This window comes from Myodes glareolus, chromosome 2 (genome assembly GCF_982192425.1).
Source record: "Myodes glareolus chromosome 2, mMyoGla1.1, whole genome shotgun sequence".
Lineage (NCBI taxonomy): Eukaryota > Metazoa > Chordata > Mammalia > Rodentia > Cricetidae > Myodes > Myodes glareolus.
Genome location: NC_142027.1, coordinates 125,932,971 through 125,959,432, shown reverse-complemented (window position 1 = coordinate 125,959,432; position 26,462 = coordinate 125,932,971). Strand labels below are relative to the sequence as shown.

General features: G+C 45.7%; 1 protein-coding gene across 1 annotated transcript in view; it reads left to right on the top strand.

Annotated features, from left to right (window-relative positions):
* The window catches only part of Brap (BRCA1 associated protein), a 30,127-nt gene extending 12,588 nt beyond the window's left edge, over nt 1-17,539 (top strand). The window contains exons 6-12 of the mRNA XM_048447409.3: nt 1,015-1,163; nt 6,688-6,763; nt 7,491-7,629; nt 7,944-8,053; nt 10,849-10,938; nt 12,905-13,008; nt 15,516-17,539. Coding sequence (XP_048303366.2) covers nt 1,015-1,163; nt 6,688-6,763; nt 7,491-7,629; nt 7,944-8,053; nt 10,849-10,938; nt 12,905-13,008; nt 15,516-15,873 — 1,026 coding nt within the window. The 3' untranslated portion in view covers nt 15,874-17,539. The remainder of the gene's footprint in view (nt 1-1,014; nt 1,164-6,687; nt 6,764-7,490; nt 7,630-7,943; nt 8,054-10,848; nt 10,939-12,904; nt 13,009-15,515) is intronic.
* The last annotated feature ends 8,923 nt before the right edge of the window (nt 17,540-26,462 follow it).

Here is a 26,462-nt window from a genome sequence, read left to right as displayed (position 1 = left end):
TAACCCTGATCCCCTTCCTAATTTTTTGTGTTTGGGTTGTTTGTTTGGGTTTGGGATTTTTTTGGTTTTTTTATTTGTTTGTTTATATATGTTTATATGTATATATATCCCTACCTGTTCTGAAACTTGCTGTATAGACCATGCTAGCCTTGAACTCAAATCCACCTGCCTCTGCCTCCTAAGTACTGGGATTTAAGGCATGTGCCACCATGTGCACCCTTTTGTTTTGTTTCTTAAGGCAGGGTCTCACTGTGTAGCTAGCTATCCCTGGCTCTCCTAGAACTCACTATGTTGACCAGGGTGGCCTTAAACTCATGTCTCTGCATCCTGCATGCTGGGATTGAAGGCATGCACCATCACTATCCAGTTTAAAAAAAAAATCTTTTAAAAAGAAATGAAACAAGACTTGATGATACTGCATGCCTTTAATTTCAGCACTTGGGAGGCAGAGGCAGGTGGATCTCAGTGAGTTCCAGGACAACACAGAAAAACCCTGTTACACAGAAAAACCTTGTCTCTAAAAGTCAAAGAAAGAAGGAAGGAAGGAAGGAAGGAAGGAAGGAAGGAAGGAAGGAAAGAAAGAAAGAAAAGAAAAAGCAGATGCCAGATATGGTTCATACCTCTAATCTTAGTCCTTGCAAAGCTGAGTCAGGAGGGTGGCTAAGAGTTTCAGGTGAGGTAAATCTTTTTTTGTTTGTTTTTGCTTTTGTTTTTTTGAGACAGGGCTTCTCTGTGTATCTTTGGCTAGAATTCACTTTGTAGACCGGCTGGCCTCAAACTCACAGAGATTCGCCTGCCTCTCCCTCCCAAGTGCTGGGATTAAAGGTGTGTGCCATCGTGCCCAGCCATATGTCTTTTTTTTTTTTTTAAAGAATTCTAGGTAAGTCTGGTCTAGAGTGGGACTCTCTCTTCAAAAATGAACAATAAAACCAACAGGAAGTCTCTTGTTTAAAGAAGATGGCATAGGATGAGGGATGGGATGAGGGGTGGGGCTTAACCAGATGTTTTCTGTAGGGCGCCAGCCTCCCTGTGATGGACCTGACGGAGCTCCCCAAGTGCACTGTCTGTCTGGAGCGAATGGACGAGTCTGTGAATGGCATCCTCACCACCCTATGCAACCACAGCTTCCACAGCCAGTGTCTGCAGCGGTGGGATGATACCACGTGAGTTCAGGGCCTGTCCCCACTTGTGGGGCCTTATTATTTCTTCGCAGAATCCAAAATAGCCATCAGCAGACGCTTCTCATCTCTGCAAAGCTGGGATTGCATCAGGGACAAGACCTTGATGTTTCTCCTTGCCCTCTCGCAGTTCTTGTGAAAACTGTCATTTGTTTTTGTTTTTGTTTTTTTGTTTTTTTTTTGTTTTTTTTTTTGTGTGTGTGTGTGTGTGTGTGTGTGTTTATGTACATGAGGGACCCAAGGATACCAAGGGCATCAGATCCCCTGGAACTGAAGTTAGTGGGTGGTTGTGAGGTGCCATGTGTGTGCTGGAAATGGAACCAAGGTCCTCTATAAACAGAAAGGGCTCTTCACCCCCAGGCCATCTCTCCAGTTGAAAGTTGTTCTTTAAATACCAAGACCTTTTTAAAAATTTTTATTTCTCCTTATTTGTGTGTGCACACACCTGCTCATTGCCTTTATGTGCTTTACATTGCATGCAGGATCCTGTTGAGCAGAGAAGTGGAACTGAGTTACAGACAGTTGTGAGTGCTTGAAATCAAATCCAGATCCTCTAGAAGAGCAGCCAGTATTCTTAACCTTAGAGCCATCTTTTCCAACTGACAGAGATCCACCTTTTTCTGTCTTTAAGTTCTGGTACTGAAGGTTTCACCACTACACCCATCACTGGGTCCTTCTTAGTACTGGTCCAAAATCACTGTGCATTTTCCCAAAGCAACATGGGTCCTTTCCTCCCAAGAGCCATAAATGAGAACTCATACCCAATCCTGTTACAGTATGGTGGCAGCAGGAGAGTCAGGAGTATCCAGGCCTAGACTCACCATGTTGCCAACGATGGTTTAGAACTTCTGATCCTTCTGCAACTGCCACCCACTTGCCTCGATACAGGTTATGTGCCACTACCACCCAGATGCTGGGGTACATGTGTATGCTATTACCATCCATGTGCCAGGATACACTTGTATGATGTCACCCTGGATTATATGAAGTTAAGAATTAGACCCGCGCTGTATGTCTGCAAGCACTCTACTAAATGAGCTGCATTCCCCACCCCAACATGTCACTTCACTGGGCTGCTGATGGCAGTTACAGCAGTTACCAGGTGTGCAGTACATATGTGTCCTCCTTAAAGTTCACAACAGCTTTGTTATAGTTGTACTTGCTTCAGACAGAGAAGAAAGTTAGCAAATTGGTGCCTGGGCCTTTCTTTTTCTTCCTAAATGAGAGATATTTTCTTTCCTTTAAACTACACTGTGGTAGTGAGGTGTAGCTTGAAGTTAGAACATTTGTTGCTGGGCAGTGGTAGCACACTCTAATTCCAGCACTCAGGAGAGAGACAGGTGGATCTCTGTAAGTTCAAGGCCAACCTGGTATACAAAGTAAGTTCCAGAGCATCCAGAGCGACACAGAGAGACTTTGTCTTAGGAAAAGTAAGTTAGAACATTTGCTTGGGATGCCCAAGACTTGATTTCCAGAACTACAATAAGTTAATGAGTAAACAGACAAATCATTTTAAAAAAATAAATGAGGGAGAACAGAGATGACTGGGCAGTTAAGAAGACTTGCTGTGTAGGCATGAGAACTAGAGTTCAGATCCCAGTACCCACAGGGTAAGTTGGATGTGGTTTTGCACACACATGTAACCCCAGCACTGAGTGGAGGCAGAGACGGGATTGCTGGGGCTTACTGGCTGTCAGACTAGCTAAAAACATTTTTGCTAAACATCCAGGTTCATCAAGAGACCCTACCTCAAAGAAGTCTGGGGGAGAATGATAGAAAACATTCAAAGTCTTCACATGCATGCGCACATGCACACATGCAAACACATGTGCATGCACTCAAAAACTATACTGTGGAACTCAGTGTATCTGCTGGAAGACAGTATATCAGGTGATAATTCACGCAGGACATGTGATTATACCTGAGATCACAGCCTCAACAGGTATGAAGGAACAGTGTGCAGTCTTGTGACTGGACATCATAGGTCCTGGCCCAGTAGGGCCATTTAAGAAGTGATGTCCTGGGCTGAATAAGATAGTCCAGCAGGAAAAAGCTCTTGGTTCTACACTTGACAGCCTGACTTTGTCCTGGAGAGCCACATGTTGTCCTCTGACCTCCACATGCATATAGATATGTATATAGACAAATACAGACACAATTGCATAATTGAGACGAAGGATACTGAATTAAATGTAGTCCTACATGCCTGTTATCACAGCAAGTTGGGTAGTAGAGACAGGAGGATGCAGCTAAAGGTTTGAGGGCTAGAGAGAAGGATGGCATAGCAAGGAGTGCTTGCTGTTGCAAAGGATCCATTATTGGGTCTCAGTGCACTGAGTAGCATACAAACACTTGCAACTCCAGCTTTAGGGGAACGAAACCCTTTTCTGGCCTCTGTCGGCACCTGTATACATGTGTGTATACATGTTGCACACATAAATGAAAATGAATGGGGTGCTGGTGGCACATCTGGTGGCACATCAACACTCCAGAGGCAGAGGCAGATGGATCTCTGAGTTCTAGGACAGCCTGGTGTGCAGAGTGAGTTCTAGGACAGCCAGAACTCGGCTGTTACACGGTGTCTTGAAAAAGAAAAGAGAGAGAGAGTTGGACAAATGACTCACTGGGTAAAAAGACTTGATGAGAGAGAGAGAGAGAGAGAGAGAGAGAGAGAGAGAGAGAGAGAGAGAAGGGGTAAAACTAAGAAATTGGACAAATGACTCACTGGGTAAAAAGACCTGATGCCTGATCCCCAGGAGTCACATGGTGGAGGGAGAGAGAACACCAGTTCCATAGAACTGTCCTTTGACCTCCACACACAAGTAAGTAGGTTGATTCAAAAGCCAGGTCAAGTGGCCACACATGTAATTCCATAATTTGGGTTGTAGATTGGAAGATAAAGAGTTTCAGGGTAGCCGGGCTACAGAGGGATCCCACTCACACAATGAAGTGGAAGCCAAGCACAGTGGCCACACCTTTAATTCCAGGGAGGCAGGGGCAGCTGGATTTTGACAGAAGCTTCAGTCATTCAATACACTTGATGTTTTCATAGATGGTGTAGAATGCCAAAATGTATTCATTGTATGCTACAGGAGTTTGGTTTTAAATGTTTCCCCTGGATTCTTCTACATGGCCTAGTCAGAATTAGAGTTTGGTATTAGTTTGTTTTCCTGTCCAGTGTCTGGTACAGCCACTACATAGGCAGAAGGATCATAGGAAGCTACTGTCTACCTGTGGCGACTGCTCCATCAACTTCAGGAATCATTTCTTTTTTTCTTTCTTTCTTTTTTTAAGATTATTTATTTATCTTATGGATATGAGTGCGCTACCACTCAGAAGAGGGCATCAGATCCCACTATAGATGGGATCTATAATTGCTGGGAATTGAGTTCAAGACCTCTAGAAGAGTACCCGGTGTTCTTAACTGCCAAGCCATCTCTCCAGCCCTCCAGGAGCCATTTCTATCCCTAATTCCCAGTTTCTTTATCTCTGTCTCTCTCTCTCCCTCTCTCCCCTTTTCCCTTTTTCTTTTTCTCCCTCTTTCCCCAACTGTCTGTCTCTTTTAATCTCTCCCCTCTCTCTTTCCTTCTCCCTCCCTCCTTGCTAAGTACAGTTCTGCCACTAAACTCTCAGTCCCTGTCTACCTGTTTTAACTGAAACAAGGTCTTAGGTCTAGAGATAAAGTTCAGTTGGTGAATCCTTGACTAGCATAGAAGCTGGGCAAGCCCTAACCAGGAAACCCTGTGCTCCATTCCTAGCACTGCTTAGCCCAGATGTATGGTGCATCCCAATACTAGTGAACTGAAGGCTGGAGGACCCAAGTTCAAGTCATCCTTGGCTACGTAGAAAGTTTGAGGCTAGCATAGACTATATGAGACCTATTTGAAAAGCAAACAAGGAAACTAGAGAGATGCTGAACAGTTAAAAGCACTTGCTGTTCTTGCAGGGACCCAAGTTTGGTTCCCACCATGTTGAACAGCTCACAACTGGCTGTAAATTCAGTTCCGAGAAATTCAATATCTTCTGCTCTCCTCCAGCACTGTTTCACATGGTGCATATAATATGCTCAAGCGTGAATGGACACACATGCACATAAATTAAATCTTTAAAAGCAAAAACAAGCCCTTGCCATGCAACTCCAGCTGAAATGTCACTTGTAGCTGAGGCTAGCCTTGAGCTTATGCAGTTCTCCTGCCTCTCTCCAGAGTCCTGGCCCTGCAGGCATGCAGCACTGCACCTGTCCATCTTCAATACTAAAGGAAGTCAGATGACCCTTCAGTTTCCTCCATGCTAGTGTAGGAACTTGGGCTTCTGCCTGCTTGTGCCTTTTCCTTGCTCTTCATGGCCTGGCCAAAGAATGAATGGATGCTTGCTACACCTTGGTGGCAATTCAGTCAGCTACAACTGTATCCCATTACTGTCACATTGACCCATCAAACAAACTATATTGATAACCAATATTGAATATTACTTCATTTTGAGTATAGTAGAAAAGGTTTATCTCAGTTGAACATGGTGGCACAAACCTGTAATACTAACACTTGGGAGGTAGAGGCAGGAGGATCAGGAGTTAAAGGTCATCTATCGACTGGACTACCTGAGGAAAGGAGTGCCATGTTTGTCTGAAGAATGGCTCAGCAGTTAAGTACACTGGTTGCTCTTGCAGGAGACCCAGGTTAGGTTCCCAGTACCCACACTGAGCTATTCATAGCCACTTATAACGCCAGCTTCAGGGGTCTGGTGCCCTTTCTTGACCTCAATGGGCATACACATACAAATAAAAATAAACCTTTTAAAAAATTGGCTGTGATCAGGGTATGGTTGCAAATGCATTTAACCCCAGCAGTCAGGAAGCAGAGTCAGACAGATCTCTAAGTTCCAGGCCACTTGGTCTGCATAGCAAGTTCAGGGTCAGCCAGGGCTAGTGAGACCCTGTCTCAAAAATAATAATAATAATAATTGGCTGGGTGTAGTAGCTCACATATTGAGTCTCAGCTCCTGGGATCAGAGGCAAACTGTTCTTTCTATGAGTTCTACATTAACCTGGTCTATATAGCAAGTTTCAGGCCATCCAGGGCTATGCAGTGAGATCCTCTGATACATTTATCTAATTATTTATGAATAAAAACTCAGGAGTCTGATACTGGGCTAAGAACCTGACTGGTCAGAGAATCGGCAGAGAACCAACCAGTGACTTATCTCTTCTATTCACCCATCAAGAAAAACTGAGCGCCTCTCTTAGCCCTGCCTTACGACTTTCTGTCTCTCTGTCTTCAGTCCTCAAAAACCTTTATGATTAATTTGGTCAGCCAGTGGCTAGCTCTGCCCTCTTCTTCAAAGCAAACTTTATTGTCAGAACATGATCAAAATATCACACAACGATCCTGTCTCAGTTAAGTAAATAAATTTTAAGAAAGAAAACGAGAGAAAAGGCATAGAGGGCAGGGTGTATAGTCCAGATTTCAACATCTGTATATAATCTCACCCTTATCTTCCATGTCCTGGTCAGGTGTCCTGTTTGCCGATACTGTCAAACACCAGAGCCAGTGGAAGAAAACAAGTGTTTTGAGTGTGGTGTCCAGGAGGTAAGTATTGCTGGTGAGGAGTGATAATGAGCAGCTTTGTTGGTCTGGGGTTTTCTTCTGCCCAGTGCAGCTTAAATTCTTCGTGAGAGTAATTCCTTTTTGTCTATAGTCAAATGTGTGAGTACATAGATTCTTTTTATAAAAATAATTTATTCATTTTTATTTTATGCGCATTGCTGTTTTGCCTGCATGTTGTGTGAGGGTGTTGTAGCCCCTGGAACTGGAGTTGCAGACAGTTGTGAGCTGCCTTGTGGGTGCTGGGAATTGAAGCCAGGTCTTCTAGAAGAACAGCCAGTGCTGATCCATCTCTCCAGTCCAATACACAAATTCTTCATGCTTTGATTTGCTATTGTGTACAGTGTCCTTAACACCAGAAGAGGGCACAAGATCTCATTGTAGATGGTTGTGAGCCACCATGTGGTTGCTGGGGAATTGAACTCAGGATGTCTAGAAGAGCAACCAGTGCTCTTAACCTCCAAACCATCTCTCCAGCCCTGCTATATTATTCTTTTAAAAGACTGAGATACCCACCAATCACTTGTGAATCTGTACTTAGAATTCTGCAGATGCTAAAGAGGGGAAGTAGTAGACCAATAAGGACCCTGGAAGGTTGGGTTTATTCAGAAATCTGTGGAAACAGTTCACAAGTCATCTTCTTTCCAAGCCATGACAGCCAGGTCACATGCCTCTCTTTCCCATCACGAATTCAGATCTCCTTTCTTGGCAGAACCTCTGGATTTGCTTAATATGTGGCCACATAGGATGTGGACGGTATGTAAGTCGGCATGCTTACAAGCACTTTGAGGAAACTCAACACACATATGCCATGCAGCTTACCAACCATCGGGTCTGGGATTATGCTGGAGGTAAGGGAATCTGATTTGGATTCTTTGCTGTGGAAACTTCCTCAGTGTGAAATGTCACCTCTTGGCAGCTAGGCAAACAGATTGCACGGTCACCCGTGAGGGTGCCACGTTTAGGGATGGAGAGTTACAGAGAGAGTTTAGATGTCTGTTCTCCCCCTCTCTCCCTCTCTAAAGTTAAAATAATTTGACCGATTTTTAAAGAAAAATCATACATCATTTAGTTTATATTTCTAAAAACAAAAATGTTTCAGAGTTAAGAGGGGAGAACTTTTCATTCCTAAGAAGCTACTTCTGGCCAACTCCTCTTTCCTTAGATAATTATGTCCATCGACTGGTTGCAAGCAAAACAGATGGAAAGATCGTTCAGTACGAGTGTGAGGGTGACACCTGCCAGGAAGAGAAGATAGATGCCTTACAGTTAGAGGTGAGATACTGTGAGCTGTTGCTTAGCAACTGCTATTGCTGCCTTTTTTCGTCCTCCAGAGAAAGATGCTTTGACCTTTTAATGTAGTCATCTGCCCTGTGTGGAAACTTTTCTTTAAGTTCTGTCACTGCTGCGAAGAATTTCTTTTCCTGTTTTTAAACGTATTCATTTATTATGTATACAATGTCCTGCCCGCATGTCTGCCTCCATGCCAGAAGAGGGCACCAGATCTCATTACAGATGGTTGTGAAGACACCATGTGGGTACTGGGAATTGAACTCAGGACCCTGGGAAGAATAACCAGTGTTCTTAATCTTTGAACCATCTCTCTAGTCCGGCTGTGAGAATTTGTAAAATGTTTCTTTTTCGAAAGTCTAAGCTACCCCATGCCTTATTGTTTTCAGTGTGATGTTCCTGGTTGTCTTGAGTTCCAGTTCGTTAATTAAGGCAATTTAGGTCATCTTCCACAGCAGTGATAAAGCCAGAAGATAGTATGTTCCCAACAGTGGCTCCACAGAAGCTAGAAACACATACCTTTCATTGGATATATGTCTATATGAATAATGTTTAAGTTTTCTACAATGAACAGTAAATTTTTCTTCAGTAATCTTTGAAGTTTCCAGGAAGAAAATGGGGCCCCATAACGATTTCACCTGGCTGCTATGATGTCGTGATGCTGATAGCACTACTTTAAGATTGGTTTTGGGTATCAGCTGCTCAAAATGATTCCAACTCGGCTGGAGAGATGGCTCAGAGGTTAAGAGCACTGTCTGCTCTTCTAGAGGTCCTGGGTTCAATTCCCAGCAACCACATGGGGGGGGGGGGGCTCACAACCGTCATGTAATGAGATCTGGTGCCCTCTTCTGGCAAGTGTATGTATAATAAATAAATTTTTAAAATGATTCCAACTTGGTCAGCTGAAATGATGCACCTTCTTACACACTGAAGAGGTAGAGGTAGGAAGATCAAGAACTCAAGGCCATCCTGGACATTTGAGGCCAGTCTGGGGTATTTTTGAGACCCTATATATCAAAAGGACAAAAAGGCAGTGTGGTGGTTTAAAAGAAAATGACCCCTAAAGGGAGTGGCACATTAGGAGGTATGGCCTTGTTGGAGGAAGTGTGTCACTGTGGAGGCAGGCTTTGAGGTCTCCTATATGCTCAAGCCATGCATAATGACAGTATACTTCCTGTTGCCTTCTGATTAAGATGTAGCCAGTACCATGTCTGCATGTTCTCTGCTGTGATGATAATGGACTAAACCTCTGAACTATAAGCCACCACCTCAAGTAAATGTTTTTCTTATAAGAGTTGCTGTGGGGCTGGAGAGATGGCTTAGAGGTTAAGAGAACTGACTGTTGTTCCGGAGGTCCTGAGTTCAATTTCCAGCAACCACATGATGACACACACCCATCTATAATAAGATCTGGTGCCCAGAACACTATATACATAATAAATAAATTTAAAAAAAAAGAGTTGCTGTGGTCATAGTGTTTCTTTACAGCAATAGAAGCCCTAACTAGGACAGGTAGGCTGGAGAGATGGTGCAGCCATTAGAGCACTTGCTGTTCTCCCAGAGGACCCAGATTCAATTTCCAGCACCTACATGGCAGCTCACAACCATCTGTAGCTACAATTCCAGGAGATCAACACCCTCACACAGGAAGGAATGCAGGCAAAACACCAGTACACATGAAATGAAAATTAGAACAAAACACAAAAGACTAGAAAGATAGCTCAGTCAGTCAAGTGCTTGCCATGCAAGCATGAGGACCTGAGTTGAATCCCCAGAACCTGAACTTTAAAAAAAAAAAAATGGAATTGATGGTACAAGTTTGTGACCCCAGTACTGAAGATGGATAAAGATAGATCCCTGGGACGCACTGACCAGCCAGCCTAGCCTACTTGGTGAATTTAGGCCTATGAGAGACCCTCATAGCCTCAAAACTAGACAGTGCCTGAGGAATGATAGCCAATGTTAATTCTGCCCTCCCCATACATACACATGAATAGAACACATATCCAGTGTTATAAAAACATAAAAGGAAACTGGGCATGGTAGCACATACCTTTAATCCCAGTGCTCGGGAGGCAGAGGCAAGAAAATCTCTGAGTTCAAAGCCAGCCTGGTCTACAACACAAGTTCCAGGACAGCCAGGGCTGTTATGCAGAGAAATTGTGTCTCAAAAACCAAAGTAAAAAAATAACTGTATGTGTGTGTGTGTGTAAATTTGGATTCTTGGATTATTCCCAGCTAGACTGCAAGCTCCATTCTGTACCTCTGGCCCAGTGCCTGTTGACCTGGGTTGAACCCAAGTGTAACATAGATTCTGATGAGCCTGATAAGGGAGTATAAGCCTCAAGTCCCCAGTTGATAAGGTTGGAAAGTGGCCAGTGCCTCAAGGGTGAGGCAGTAAGCAAAACCATGTCTCCATTCTCTCCCTCCCTCCCTCCCTCCCTCCCTCCCTCCCTCCCTCCCTCTCTCTCTCTCTCTCTCTCTCTCTCTCTCTGGTTATTGGAATAATGACTGTCTCTGTAGTTAGTCCTGGCTAGCCTGGTAGCCTGGAGTGTTGGTTTTAAAGGTGTGAACCACCATGGCCCAGCAGCTGGTTTTTGTTTTGTTTGGTTGTTTCATGAATTTCTAATTTTATTTGGTTTTGCTGTGAGTATAGGAGCGCCACTGTGCCTGTGGAGACCTTGATTCTGGATGCAGGTCTACTGGTTATCATGGGGTCAGTGTGCACTGGGTTTCAACACTGGTGATGGCTCACATCTGGCTGTTTGTTTCATTTCTAGTATTCGTACTTACTAACAAGCCAGCTGGAATCGCAGCGAATATACTGGGAAAACAAGATTGTTCGCATAGAGAAGGACACGGCAGAGGAGGTAAGTGTCTGACCTGGTGACTGATTGCTTTTAACTAAAGAGTTTCTCTGTGTAGCAGCTCTGGCTGTCCTGGAACACTTTGTAGTGTTCACTTTGTAGACCAGGATGGCCTCAAACTCACAGAGATTCGCCTGCCTCTGCCTCCCAAGTGCTGGAATTAAAGGCTGTTTTTTAATTTTCTAAATGACCCAACTGGTGACTTAGTTCCCAACTCCCTGAGCCCTAACAGCAGTAGAAATTGGCTTTTCAAACAGCCAGTGTTTGACTCGGACTTTGAAATGATCTTTAGTTAAAAGCAATCAATGAGATTCTTGCAGTAGCCTTCCAGACAGTAGAAGTGCTAGTGCAGAGGCCCTAGAGGACACTAGCCTTTCCATCCTGAATAGGGTGTGATTGCCATACAGGAACTGTAGGAATGGCAGGGTTGCTGCCACTCACATTATGGACTCCCTGGGTGGGTGTGCTGTTGCAGCTTCACTAATGGCTTTTTTGTGGCTCTACCAGCATGACCACCCAAATTGTTTCACACAGACCCTAGCGAGCTAAGCTCAGAACCCTCTCTGCCTTGTATGATTCCTCAGGATTAGCCACATTCTCTAAGACATGCCAGCAAAAGCAAGTCAGGACTGGGAAGAGAAGCCCCAAGGAATTCACTTTCATGTTGGAGTGAGCTGGAGCCAGGGCAGCATCCAATGAAAGCTTAACAGCATTTGAAAATGATGCCTTTGTTTTCTAATGACAGATGTCATTTGTCCATAAGTTCAGGGCTGATGCAAGCCTTTTATCCTGCCGTGTCCTTTTGCGACTGGTATTTTGTCCATTTGCACCCCAAACAATAGAGCATGAAGGGGGATAGTGATAAATTCTTAGTCATGGGCCTCATAACATTCTTGGAGGTGGTGGGGCTTGTGGAGGGTCAATAAGCCAAGCCTGAAACTTGCAGGACACTTGTAGAGTTGGGGGAGTGTGATTTATTACAGCCTGTCAAGGATATAGGAGCAGCCACTCAGAGCCAGTGAAAGCTATTGGTTTTCTTTCTCTTTTTTAAAATTTATTTTACCCAGGCAGTAGTGGCCCACACCTTTAATCCCAGGACTCAGGAGACAGAGGCAGGTGGATCTCTGAATTCAAGGCCAGCCTGATCTACAGAGTGAGTTCAGGGACAGCCAGTGCTACACAGAGAAACCCTGTTTCTAAGACTTGGATGGAGTTGAGGCAGCTCCCAGCTCTGCAGCTCTTCACATGTTCCTCTAGCTAGACTCCGATGGACTCTTAGTAGGACTGCTTTTGCCTGACCTACATAACTTGCGTTCTTTCTAATCCTCTGAAGTATGAATTAGTTCTGCAGATATATTGCTTTATAGACTGACCCAAGACAAACATTCAATTCATGTGGCTTCTTGGCACATCAGAAAAGCAGTGAGTTGGAGGACAAAACAAAACCAAGCTAGTAGAATCCAGTCTCATGGTTTTCTTTTGTTTTTGAGTTTTTTGGTTTATTGAGACAGAATCTCTATAGCTGAGGATGACCTGAGACTCACTGTGTACCCCAGTGTACTCTTGGCAATCCTCCTGTCTTAGCCTAAGTGCTTCAATTGCAGGTGGGAGGTAGGTCCCCAGTTCTTCACTAGTTGTTGAAGATAACTTCAGGAATGTGTTCTGGGAGGAACAAGGGGCTGTTAGTTAAAATGAGAGACTCTGCTCTGACCTTGGGCAAACCTTCCCTTTCTTCCAAAGCCTGGATTACCCTGTTTGATTCTTTCAGTAGCTTCCCTGCACATCTGGTAGCTCCTGGTCCTTGTTTATCCTACAAGAAAGTTTTCCACAATTTTTTTTTTCATAATTCCTCCCAAGTGGCTCACTTGGACTTTCTAAGTTTGGGTTGTCCTGGTTATAGAGGTGGGCGGGGTGGGGGTGGGGTCGCAAGATCCATCTGATTCTGCCTAACCTCCATTTGCACTTTCAGATTAACAACATGAAGACCAAATTTAAAGAGACCATTGAGAAGTGTGACAGCCTGGAGCTCAGGCTCAGTGACCTTCTTAAGGAGAAGCAGTCTGTGGAAAGAAAGTAGGTATCCCTCAGTTGTTGGCCCCATGCATGCCAACAGGCTCTCACAATAAGGACCTTTGCTTCCTTGGCAACACCCCGTATTCAACATGTACATCATGTAGATTTTCTGGCTCTCTATAAGTTGGAACAGAGTTACAGTGACTTCTCATTGTGCAATTAGGGGCTAGTAAGATGGCTCAGCTGCCAACTCTGACAAACTATATTTGATGCCAGGACTCATGTGGTTAAAGGAAAGAACTGACTCCCATACACATGGTCCTCCGACAGCCACACGTGCACCTTGTCACATGTGTACACACACATTCAGGAAATAAACATAAAAACAAAAAAGGTGCAATTTGTGTTCTCCCTGAGGTGAGTGCCAGGTGGAGCACTGAATTCTCCTGCGATCCGAGTGCTTGCCATGTGTGCAGATGGCTTCCATTTCTGCCTGCAATTTCTAAGAGCCGTCTTTACTGGGAACTGAACTTAGGAAAGAAGTTTTGTCTAAACCATGTCACAGATTATTCCTTGGACAGGACTAAGGGCAAATGATGCCAAGTGTTGAGCAAAAAACCATGACCAGCATGACAAGAACTACAGTGGGGGACAGAGGGATGGTTGCTACTGGTGGCAGTGGCAAGCCTAGCCTGTAAGTCAGTGGGCAAGTATACTCCCAGCATTCACAAGGACCTGTGTTTCATCCCAAGCACTGAACAGGGTAGATTTTAATTACACTGTAGAAGTGGCTGAACTGTTGCTGCAACCATACAGTGTAGTACATCCATCAAGGTACTTTAAGAGGGATGTTTGCTCCTTAGTGTTGCTTCTCTTAAAATAACCTTTTCTTTGAAATAGATTCAGATTTATAGGAAAGTTTCAAAGATAGTTCTAAAGATCTTTCATTTTCTCCATCCAGTTTTCCCACATCAAGTGAGTTTCTAGTATGTGTTTGTTTGTTTTCAAGATAGGGTCTCCCTCTGTAGACCAGGCTGACTTCCATCTCACTAAGATCCCCAAGCACTGACCTAATGTTAATTTTTGATTGTGGACAATTGTATAATACAAAACTTGCCATTTGTGAGCAGGTATGTGTGTGTGTCTGTGTCTATGTATGTCTGTGTGTGCATGTGTTCCAGGGTGAGCCTGTGGAGGCCAGAGGTCAGCATTGGACATTTTCCTTTATCATTTCTCATCTCGGTTGTTTTGTTTTGAAACAGGGTCTCACTATGTAGACTACCCTGAAACTTGCTATGTAGACCAGGCTGGCCTGGAATCACACAGGTCTACCTGCCACTGCCTCCTGCATGCTGGGTTTAAAGATGTGTGCCACAACACCAAACTTTGGTCTTTTGGGATAGACTACTTATTTATTTACTTACTTACTTATTTATTATGTATGCAATATTCTGTCTGTGTGTATGTCTGCAGGCCAGAAAAGGGCACCAGACCTCATTACAGATAGTTGTGAGCCACCATGTGGTTGCTGGGAATTGAACTCAGGACCTTTGGAAGAGCAGGCAATGCTCTTAACCATTGAGCCATCTCTCCAGCCCTTGGGATAGACTCTTATGCTGTAGCCCTGAATTATTATTTTTTAAAAGATTTATTATGTATACAGTGTTCTATCTGCATGTATGCCACCAGACCAGAAGAGTGAACCAGATCTCATTATAGATGGTTGTGAGCCACCATGTGGTTGCTGGGAGTTGAACTCAGGACCTCTGGAAGAGCAGGCAGTGCTCTTAACCTCTGAGCCATCTCTCCAGCCCCCTGGAATTATTTTTTGTAATTTATTTTTATTTTATATTTATTGGTGTTTTTGTCTGCATGTATTCTGTGCAAGAGTGTCAGATCCCCTGGAGTTGGGGTTACAGACAGTTGTAAGCTGCTATGTGCATGCTGAGAATTGAACCCGGGTCCTTTGAAAGAGCAGCCAGTGCTCTAAAACCATTCGGTCAATATAGCCCTGAATTCAAACATTGCTCCTACCTCAGCTTCCTGAGTTCTAGGATTACAGGCTGGAGCAACCCTACTTGACTACTTTGTCATTTTGATACATATACCTGCTATAGTGTCTTGAATGGGATATTTTTAAAATTAATTTATTTATTATACATACACTTGCCAGGAGAGGGCACTAGATCTCATTACAGATGGTTGTGAGCCATCATGTGGTTGCTGGGAATTGAACTCAGGAACTCTGAAAGAACAGTCAGTGCTCTTAACCTGAGCCATCTCTCCAGCCCTAGTGTCTTGATTTGTAATTCTTTACTTAGGAGTGAGCCTTGAGAATGGAGCACCCCCACTCTTGACCCTTTTCCCTCCTTTAACAATTCATGATGTTAGAGCACTTATCTCAGAAGATGCCACTTTGGTGGGTTCCTCATCATGGTCATGTCTGACAGAGTTGCTGCTGCTGAGCTTAGCAGGGAGGGGCCTGCCCTAATGGCTTCTAAGCTCCCAGAGCAGAAAGGGACTTGGAGCAGGTGAAGCTAGCTCTGTCTCCCTCTGTTTTGCTCGAGGTGCACTCAGCTGAACACCAGAGTCGCCAAGCTGAGCACAGAGCTGCAGGAGGAGCAGGAGCTAAACAAGTGTCTGCGCGCCAACCAGCTGCTGCTGCAGAACAGGCTAAAGGAAGAGGAGAAGCGGCTGAAGGAGACCTGTGACCAGAAGGACCTGCAGATCACCGAGATCCAGGAGCAGCTGCGTGATGTCATGTTCTACCTGGAGACACAGCAGCAGATCAGCCACCTGCCTGCAGAGACACGGCAGGAGATCCAAGAAGGGCAGATCAACATCCCCTCGACCCCCAACCCACCCTCTTCTGGGGCTGGTGGGAAGCTGCCGTCCAGGAAGGGCCGTGGCAAGAGGGGCAAGTGACCTTCAGAGACTTGTTCCTTAGACTTCCTGGGCACTGCAGGGTGTGCTGGGACCTTTGCTGAGCGGGAGGGTGGGCCCTAATAAGTATGCCTGAGGATGAACTGCAGTGTGGCTCCTTCATTTATGGTGTGTGATCTGAGGAGACTGAAAGAGGGTGGCATTGGCAGCGCTTTGCAAGGTGGTGAGTCTAGACCTCAGACACCTCATGGCCATTCTGCCTTCCAGCTGGGGGGACCCCAGTCTTACGTGTTCTTCCTTTGTATTTATTCAGTTGGAGCACTCGCAGTTGAATTCTGGGATAGGTTTATTACATGATGTGACCTCAGAGGCTGCATTACCTAGCACTAAAGCACAGCGCCTCCCAGAGGTTCCAGCTGCCTTCAGAAGAGGAGCTGCTGCCCACTACAGAGCAATCATCTCTCCTGCCATCCCACTCTTCCCCTGTGGAGTTAAGGAGCTGCTTGAATGTCACAGAGAAGAGGCTAGAATGTAAAGCAGGCACAGGCTTGTCCTCAGCAGCCATCATTCCTGGCTTGAAGGCCGGAAAAACAAGGAACTGGGGCAGATGGAATAGACCCAGTGTAGGGAAGATGGTGACAGCTCTATTTTTGATGACTCCATACAAAATGCACCTGTCAAATAGGAAAAGCCTTACTGGCTCCATCTAGCAAGTGTCAGCAAGGGGCAAGCCTGGAGAGAGGTCCTGACAAGCTGTGTGCATTGCTGGGGTCGGTGTTCACTGACTGTTCACAGGCCGGGCTCATGTTCAGGTCGCAGCTAGAGAGAGCATGGGCAGATTTTCAGTTTTGCTTTTACGATTTAAGCAAAGGCTGCTTCTCACTCCAGAACCTGCCTGCAGCAGAGTCCCTTTCAAACAGCTGTATGACACTTACTGTGACCAACAGAGGGATTGTGTGCCTCTCTCTAGAGCCGGAACATCAGATAACTAGTAGCACAGTAATTGAGCAGAATTGAAGGAACACCTTGTGGGATTGGCCTGACTTCTAGAAGAGTTTGAGCAGTTAGGACAGGAGTGTGTAGTGCAGTTTGATCTTCTACTTCATCATCAGCCAAAGGTTTCAAGTGTCACACTTTTGCTTTTTTTTCTGATTGGATCTTAACCTTTGATCTGAATGTCTGGGGTGTTGTCACAACATTGCTTGTCTGGTTCTGTGGAACATGCTGAGGCATTAACCAAAACCCCACCTGTAACTGCAGGATGAGCATACTCAGACCTACATGGCTCTTGCTGAGGGTAGACCAGCATTCAGGCCTGAGCCACACAGGCTCCTGGAGCCAGGGCAGGAGCAGATCAACCTCTCACGGGGCTTCCACTTGATCTAGAGCGCATTTTACACTGTTAACAGCCCTGGTCTCAGCCCCACTTGTCTTGCACATCTGACCTTGCAGAAACTGGGGTAGGTGGTAGCATGCTAATGAAGAGAACTGGAAGTAGTTCCAAAACTGGCTCCTCATTCCATTACAATTCACCAAGCAGCCCTGCCACACTTCGCAGCACAGGTCTGGGACAATGCCCAGGAATGCTGTGGCCAGGGGAAGCAGCAGATAGGCAGAGGTTACCAAACTACTTGACGGTCTTTAAAAAAATGTTCCAGGAAAACAAAAATCAAGATGTGTAAATAAAATGTTATTTTAAAAGGTCAAAGAGTTGTGTTTCAGTCCGACTTTGTACAGGATGGAAGTTGTTGGTGAAGCACTTTGCTTTCCCACGCTCCACTGACCGATGAACTCTTACTAAAATAACTAGAGATTATTCTTCCCTGTGTGAAATTTGCATCTCTGATATTGCTTGGGAGCACATATCTAAGAGTGTCAATGGCCTGCTTTTTTTTGTTCATTTTTTAAGACAGAGTTTCTCTGTATAGCCCTGGCTACCCTGGAATTCACTCTGTAGAAAAAAGCAAGCTGGCCTCCAACTCGAAGATTCGCTGGCCTGCTGCTGCATCCAAGTGCTAGGATTAAAGGCATGCACCACTGTGCCCAGTAAATGAAAACTTTTTTTAGAATTATTTTTACTTTATGTGCATTGGTGTTTAGCGTTCATGCATGTCTGCTTGAGGGTGTCAGGTACCCTGGAACTGAAGTTACAGACATGAACTGCCATGTGAGTTCTGGGAATTGGACCCCAGGGAAGGACAGCCAGTGCTCTTAATCTCTGAGCCATCTCTCCAGCCCCATCAAAACATTTTTAAATAATGAGAGCCAGACGTGGTGATACGTGCCTTTAATCCCAGCACTTGGGAGGGAGAGATGCAGGCAGATCTCTCTGAGTTCGAGGCCAGCATGGTCTCCAAAGCAAGTTTCAGGACAGCTATGGCTACATAGAGAAACCCTGTCTCGAAAAACCAATAATAATAATGGAAAAAAAAAACCCTTCACTTTCAGGAACCCTGAGTTTCCCCAGTGTCAGAGCCCTGTCTTCTTTCCCTTCTGTGTGTGAACTTGACCTTTCCCCTTAAGGCATTTACAACAAGGACAGTTTTCACTCCCAAAGAGAGGTTGTGGTCCCTGTATGCTGACAAGTCACTGTCATAGTCATGCTAGATCCTCTGTGTGTTTGTGTTTGCAGAAGCCAGGGAGGCTGCCGGGTGTCCTGCTCTGTCACTGCCATGTCCTCTTGAAATAGCATCTCTCATTGAACCTGGAGCTAGGCTAGCAAGCAGCAAGACCCAGTGATCCTCCTGTCTCTGTCCCCCAAAGTGCTGGGGATTCAAACTTGGGTCATCATGCTTGTACAGCAGATACTCACTGAGTCATCACCCCAACCGCTGCCACCCCTTTTTGATACTGAGTTTGACTATAACAAAGGCTGGCCTTGAACTCATGGCAATCCTCCTGCCTCAGCCTCCCGAGACCTGCAATTACAGATGTGAATGTCTTGTTAGTTTGATTTAGTATTTTGAGACAGGGTCTCTCTACATAGCTCTTACTTTCCTGGAATTCACTATGAGATCCACCTGCCTCTGCTCCACTGTGCCCGCCCTGTGCTGGGATTAAGTGCATGTACCTGGCCTTCATTTTGTAATGATACTCCCTCAAGTCTCAGGACATGATTCTCCCTGGACTCTAACAGACCTCAGGCTTTATTCTTGAGAGCTATATTGCTGGCCCAACTCTGAGAATCGTCAGCTTGGGCTGGGGTGGATCAGTGGAGTTCTGCAGTGGCTTCTCAGGCTTGTGCATTCCTCCCGCATTAAAGAGTCGGAAAATCTCGTTTCACACAAGATGACTACAATCTTTGGGTCCTAATGTTGAACAGCCAAGGTCAAAACTTCCTCACTGGAATTACCTAGGAAAATGTGACCTTGGTCCTTGGCACAGAGCTGCTCTGCTGCAGATAGCATTTGTTACTCCAGGCCAGCTACCAAGCTCATTGCACGAACTAAGCAGCTTTGCTTCTGTCCAGGTATTGTTCTAGAGCCCCGACCTGAGACTCCTTCAGATCCGACTCAATGCTGCCTGGAAAAGAGTGAGTTCACCTTCTATATCCTCCATACGAAGACTATGGAAACCCAGAATATGCCACCACTGTGCAGGAAATCTTTTTTAAAATATAAAAAGTCGGGCCAGGCAGTGGTAGTGCATACCTTTAATCCCAGCCCTCGGGAGGCAGAGACAAGTGAATCTCTGAGGCCAGCCTAATCTACAAGTTACACAGAGAAACCCTGTCTCAGAAAACCAGAATAGTCAAGGTCAGTATATCTAATTCCCAGCCCCACGTACGCTAGGAGCCTACAGGACCCTCCAGCGGCAAGGATACCCTACTGAAGCACCAGTGCCCTGATCTATGAGTCTCCCTGTCCCACCCAGGTGTGTTAGCCCTGACTGTCCCAGAACTCGCTCTGTAGAGCAGGCTGGCCTCAAATTCAGAGCTGGCCTGCTCCTGCCTCCTAAGTGCTGGGATTAATAATGTTCACAGATAATACTGGTTAGGTCTATAGTACAAGGCTTCCTCATCACCTGAAAAACTGGCCTGTGTTATCTCTGTTAATGATGACTCAGAGGTTAAGGCACTGGTTGCTCTTCCAGAGGTCATGAGTTCAATTCCCAGCAACCACAAGGTGGCTCACAACCATCTAGAGTGAGATCTGATGTGCTCTTTTGGCATAAAGACATACATGCAGGCAGAACACTTTATACATAATAAATAAATTAATCTTTTTTTAAAAAAAGAAGAAGAATGCTTATTATCTAGAGACCCCTGAATGGGGTGAGAAGGACCACGGGCTCCCTTTTTTTTTTTTTTAAGATTTATTTATTATGTATACAACATTCTGCCTCCATGTATGCCCGCACGCCAGAGGAGGGCGCCAGATCTCATTACAGATGGTTGTGAGCCACCATGTGGTTGCTGGGAATTGAACTCAGGACCTCTGGATAAGCAGCCAGTGCTCTTATCCGCTGCACGGGCTCCCTTCTGGGGCAGAGCAGATCCCAGAGAAAATCTGAAAGTGAAGAGTCAACCGAAACTGTCAGGAGGCCATTGGGAGTTCCTCTTAGAAATGCTCCAACCGAGAGCAACCAAACTGTCTTACCTCCTTTAGGCAGAGGTTCAGCCTCTCAGTTGGAGCCACCGGAAGTGTCCCTTAGAGTCATCTGTGGCGATACACACGAGCTTGGCCCACTCATTTTCTGATTCCTTTCCACTCAGGCAGAAGCACCCTGCCTGAAACAGTCTCCCAGCCTCCTGCAACACCACACCACACTCCCCACCTCCCCACCCCACCTGTTCTCGGTGGGGGAGAAAAAAGAAAAAAAATCTAAAATCCTCTTCTAAGTGCAGGCCTCCAGAAAATAGTTTCTTTCCCAGGCCACTAAGAATCAACACTAACTGGCTTGGATCCCAGGGGCCAAGTGCAGGACACAGGACTGTATAGGAAGGCCCAAAGGCCTTGGTCTTCCCCTCCTCCAACACATTGGTCTCCAATTAAGTAGGAACCTGCCTCGGCTGGGGGCTGTCAGGACTGGAGCTGCTCCAGAAGTGGAGGCTCCACACTGAAGCATAGAACCTCTCCAGAGTGTCCACGCCAGATCATGCCTGCTCTCAACCCTGCACTTTCTCTTTGGCAGAATTCCTGGTCCTATGTGACTGCAGAAATGCTAATGTTTGTTCTTTTTCTTCCTCTGGAAGCTGGCTGCTTCCCTCCACCTACCCACCCCCACTCTGTTGACATCTGCCTCTTAGAGTTATAAAGTAGAATATTCTAGGATTTTAAAAAATGTTTCAAACATTGGTGTGTGTATATGAGAGAGAACAAGTAGACTCAGGCCACAGTGCCATGTGACGTTCAGAGAACAACTTGCAAGAGTCAGTTCTGAGGTAGTGTGTCTTTCTGCTGCTGAGCTGTGTGCTCCAGGCTAGCTAGCCTGCAGAACATATCTACGTGTGTTTACTGTCTGTGCCTCCCTTCCTATAGGAGGCTGGGACTACAGATGTAACCACTGCATCTGGCTTTTTATGTAAGTCCCAGTTCTGTGGCTTTCAAAAACAGTTTCAAAAGGCGAGAGAGAGAGAGAGAGAGAGAGAGAGAGAGAGAGAGAGAGAGAGAGAGAAGAGAAAATGAATAAAAAAGAAAGAAAAGAGAGGCTAGAGAGATGGCTCACTGGTTAAGAACACTAGCTACTCTTCCAGAGGACTGGGTTCAATTTCCAGCACCTACATGGCAGCTCACAGCTCTCTGTAACTCCATTTGCAAGAAATCTAACACCCTCACACAGGCATACATGCAGGCAGAACACCAAATGCACATAAAGCAAAAAAAGAAATCTGCTTGGTGATGCCTTTAATCCCAGAACTTGGGAGGCAGAGGCAGGTGGATCTCTCTGAGTTCATAGTCAGTCTGGTCTACAGAGTGAGCTCCAGGACAAACACAGAAAAATCCTGTATCAAAAAAACAAACAAATAAACAAAAATAAAACCAAAAACAACAAAAGATGAAAAAAGAAACCTAGGGCAAGTAAGCTGGCTCAGCAGAATAGAGTACTTGCTGCCAAGCCTAGCAACCTGAGTTCAATTCTTGAACCCTCATAATGGAAAGAGAGAAGTGATTCCTGCAGATTGTCATCTAACCTCCATAAGTCTTCCATAAATGTGTGGGCATTCGTGTGTGTGTGTGTGTGTGTGTGTGTGTGTGTGTGTGTGTGTGTGTGTATGTGTGTGCATGTATGTGTCCATATGGTGCCATGGCTCCTATGTGAACGTCAGAGAGCAGCCTTGAGTTGGTTCCCTCCTTTCATCATGTGGGACCCAGGCATTCAACTCAGGTAGTTAGACTTGGTAGCAAGCTCCTTTACCAATGAGCCATCTCACTGTCCCTATTGTTTTATTACTACTATTTAAGAACAGACAGAGAACCAAGACAACAGTGAGGACCCTAAGAGAGACATACATGGATCTAGATGGGAAGCAGAAAAAGATAAGATCTCCTGAATAAATTGGGGACTATGGGAGAGGGTTGAAGGGGGAGGGGAGAAGCAGGAAGGGGAGCAGGGAAAAATGTATAGCTCAATAAAAATCAATTAAAAAAAAAGAAAGAACAGACACCAAGTTCCCCCTTCCCATCACCTTTGTGTGACCTCTAGAAAACCATGTCCTCACTGATAATATTCAAGGAAGGGACATGGTTGATGCTAAGGGAACTACAATAGGTTATCATTAGTGTGTGTGACACAGAAAAGTCTAGAACATCCCTATGCCAGCCCGTCTTCCAGCACTGGTCACCTTGTAAGACAATCCAGCAGACAAACAGACCAAATCAATCCTGCCTTCCGACCTTGTGTTTGCCCGAAGTCTCAATTGGAAGCTACTTCTGACCTCTTTGGGTGCTGAACTGCCCCTGGACAGCCCCGTCAGGTCAGCACCACCACCCCATTACAAACACTGGGGAAACAGGAAGGGACTTGGCCAGCCTGGGCTCCTGTCACTAGGCTGGGAAATGACCAGGCAATGATCAGCCTCACAGGAATCCTAAATCTGTACTCAAGCCATTGGGTGGCTGTGCAGATGCTCGAAGGCTTCTAGGCTGCTGGAGCTGGGCGCCTTCCTACGCCTCAGCAGCAGTGAGAACAAGAACCGAGTACTGGTCAGAAAAGCAGCTGAGGAACAGCTCTGGCCTGGGTGGAGGCAGGCTGTCCCCAACTGTCTGCAAGATTACCAGCTGGTAAAGAACAAAGAGATACACCACACCTCATGAGTTAATCCAAATGTGCCTGTCAATCACTTACAGTTTGACAGCATCCCTCAGGAATGCCTTCTTTCTCTTCTATGGACTTTTAATAGTTTAGGGGCCTGGCATGATTTCACATGGCTTTAATCCCAGAATGGCAGAGGCAGAGGAAGAGGAAGGTGGATCTTTGTGAGTTTGAAGTCAGCATGGTCTACATAGTGAGCTCAAGTGTAAAGCACCACGTCTGCTCTGCGCTCTATGGTTCAGTCCGCGAGCTGGGAACTAGGCTGGAGATTTAAACACACATACAGAGACAGAGACACGGGGACATGGGTCATCCTTAATACAAGAATGCCAACTTTTTTGTGCACAGGGAAGCTTATATAGGGACCCTTAACTGATAACCACGCCCCAGCTCTTGGGATTTCCAGCTGTAAAACACACCAGAATCCACTCCTCTGCCAACAGGAACTCATGAGGGTCTCGTGCTCAGAGCAGCTGCAGGCACAGGAAAACAAGTTGTTTTGCTCAGTTCACTCCAGCAAGCAAAGGGTCTGAGGCAGGCAGAGAAAGTCAAGGGGACAGGGGTCTGCAGCCCCCAACATTCCAGGACAGCCAAGGCTACTTAGAGAGACGCTGTCTCAACAACAATGCTGGGCTGTGGTGGCACATGCATTTAATTTCAGCACTCAGGAGGCAGAGGCAGGCGGATCTCCTTAGGTTTGAGGCAAGCCTGGTATACAAAGCGAGTTCTAGGACAGCCAGGGCTGTTACACAGAGAAATCATGTCTCAGAAGAGTAAATATATACATATATGTCTATCTATATGTGTGTGTATGGATATCTATATTTGTATTTATTGTGTGGGGCCAATATATGTTCATGCCAGGGCCCGTGTATATTGGTCAGAGGCAACTCACCAGAGTCGGTTCTCTCCTACTGTGTTTGATCCCAGGAATTAGACTCTGGTGTCCTTCGCTCTTTGGACTTTGAGAGTCCAGACAGGAAATGGAGAAAGCTCTTGGGATCTTGGCAGCCCTTATAGACAGACTGCCTTCCTTTTCATCTCCCTACCTGCTCCCAGCGATGTACATCAGGGAGCCATTTCCATCTCTTTATCATGTTTCTGTGTGACTGGAGACAAGGCTCAGGGGTTAGGAATATTTGCTACGTGTGCAGAGAACTGGGTTTGGTTCCCAGCACTTATATCCAGTGGCTTACAACTGCCCTTACCGCCAGTTCCTGGGGAGTCAACATTCCCTTTTGGCCTCTATGGGCACCTGCCTGTGTGTGAACATACCCACACACAAACTCCTGTTTGTTTATTTTCAAGACAGGGTTTCTCTGTGTGGCTCTGACTACCCTGGAACTAGCTGTGCAGGCCAGGCTGGCCTCGAACTCACAGAGATCTGTCTGCCTCTGCCTCCCAAGTGCTGGGATAAAAGGCGTGCACCACCGCAGCCCGACCTGGGGCTTAATTTTTAGCAATTAACTTGAGCTTCAATCCATGCATTTCTTTAGGCAAGATTCACAGGCTCTGTTTGCGAAACATATCCTTGTATTTATTTTTATTCATCAAAACCCTGTATAGGCAATCATTATTATTATCAAATTAGACAGTACAGCTTAGGGAGGGGTCATCTTCTTGACAATCCACAGGTAAAAGTGCCCAGTAGAATGGGATGTTTCCAAGAGATAAACACACTATATTACAGCAGTGGAGATCTCCCCATGTCCACTCACAGAATGCTAGACACCAGAGAAAGAGAGCTGCAGCAAACATGTAAAGGCACAGTAGAAGCAAAAGACGTTTCGGGGGGGAGGGGGTCTGCAGTCCCGTTGCCTTGCCTAAACAAGATTGGCCCATAAGAGGATCCCTTTCTGGTGGGCTGACACCTGGAACTTCAATTGCACCTTGCTGCTCCAATGGCATGGCCAAAAATGGCACTGGGGCTAAGGTGTGTGCCACCACTATCTGGCAACAAACAGCTATTTTTTTTTAATCTTAAAAATTTTAGCTGGGCGGTGGTGGCACACACCTTTAATTCCAGCATTCGGGAGGCAGAGGCAGGTGAATCTCTGTGAGATCAAGGCCAGCCTGGTCTACAGAGTGAGTTCCAGAACAGCCAGGGCTGTTACACAGAGACCCTGTCCCCAAAAAAAAGAAGAAGGAGAAAAGAAAGAAGGAAGAAAAGAAGGGAAGAAGAGAGGAAAGAAGGAAAGAAAGAGAAAGAAAGAAAAGAGACACTGAAGGTCTTGTCCTTTGCTGTCATTTCATTTGTTTGTGTGTGCACACATGCACAAGCACATACATGCCATGGATGACATGTAGTTTGCTGTCATTTCATTTGCTTGTGTGTGCACGCATGCACAAGCACATACATGCCATGGATGACATGTAGAGGCCAGAAGACAACTTGCAGAATTGATTCTTTTTCCAACCATATGAGTCCTAGGGATCGAACTCATGTCATCAGGCTTGGCAGCAAGCACCTTTAACCCACTAAGCCATCTTGCTGCCCCTTCACTATCATTCATGGACAAAGATGCCAACCTTCTCATGAGTCCTGCAATCCATTGTCTCCTGGGCTGTCACCAGCCTCTTGCAGACTGCTGAAAGACAGGCCTGCTGCCATCACTCTGGTTGTACTGGGTCGTGCCCTCCACTCCCTACTGTGACTTTTTCGCCCCCTCTGCTTCCAGACAGGGTCTTGCTTGCATCATAGCCCAGACTGCTTTTAAACTCCTGATTGCCCTGTTGGCTTCCCAAGTGCTAGGATTATAGTTGTACACTACTATGCCTGCTCCCACTGTGATTGAACACCAGTTCAATGCTGTCAGCTCCTGGATCCTCCCTCTAGCCTAGGCCTTCCATGGCACAGGACTGTCTTACTGGACAGCACTATTGACATGGGCTACATACACCCCACCTTTCATTCTCCTTCCACAAAACCCGGAAGAGATTGTGGCTCCATGTCTGGAGGAGGAGGTAGAGACAAATAGCTACATTGTTCCCAAATTCCTGAGGCCAAGGCTAGTGGGTCCCGTAAGGGCCTGGAGCTGGAGCTCTGAGGGAGGAGATGCCTGAAAGCTGTCAGTGTGTGCAGCCCACCCCCATCCCATTGTTGGCAAGGCAGGATCTTGATACTTGGCCCAAGTTAGCGTTGAACTCATTCTACATAGTACTACATAGTATAGTATACATGTAGCCCAGGTTGGCCAGTAATTCAAAAACTCCTATCTCTAAGTGCTGGGGTTATAGGTGTGTACTGTGTGATTTTGTGTGTGCCGATTTGACACAATCTAGAGTCATCAGAGGAAGGAGCCTCAGCTGAGGAAATGCCTCCTGAGATCCAATTGTAAAGTATTTTCTCATTTAGTGATCAATGGGGGAGGATCCAG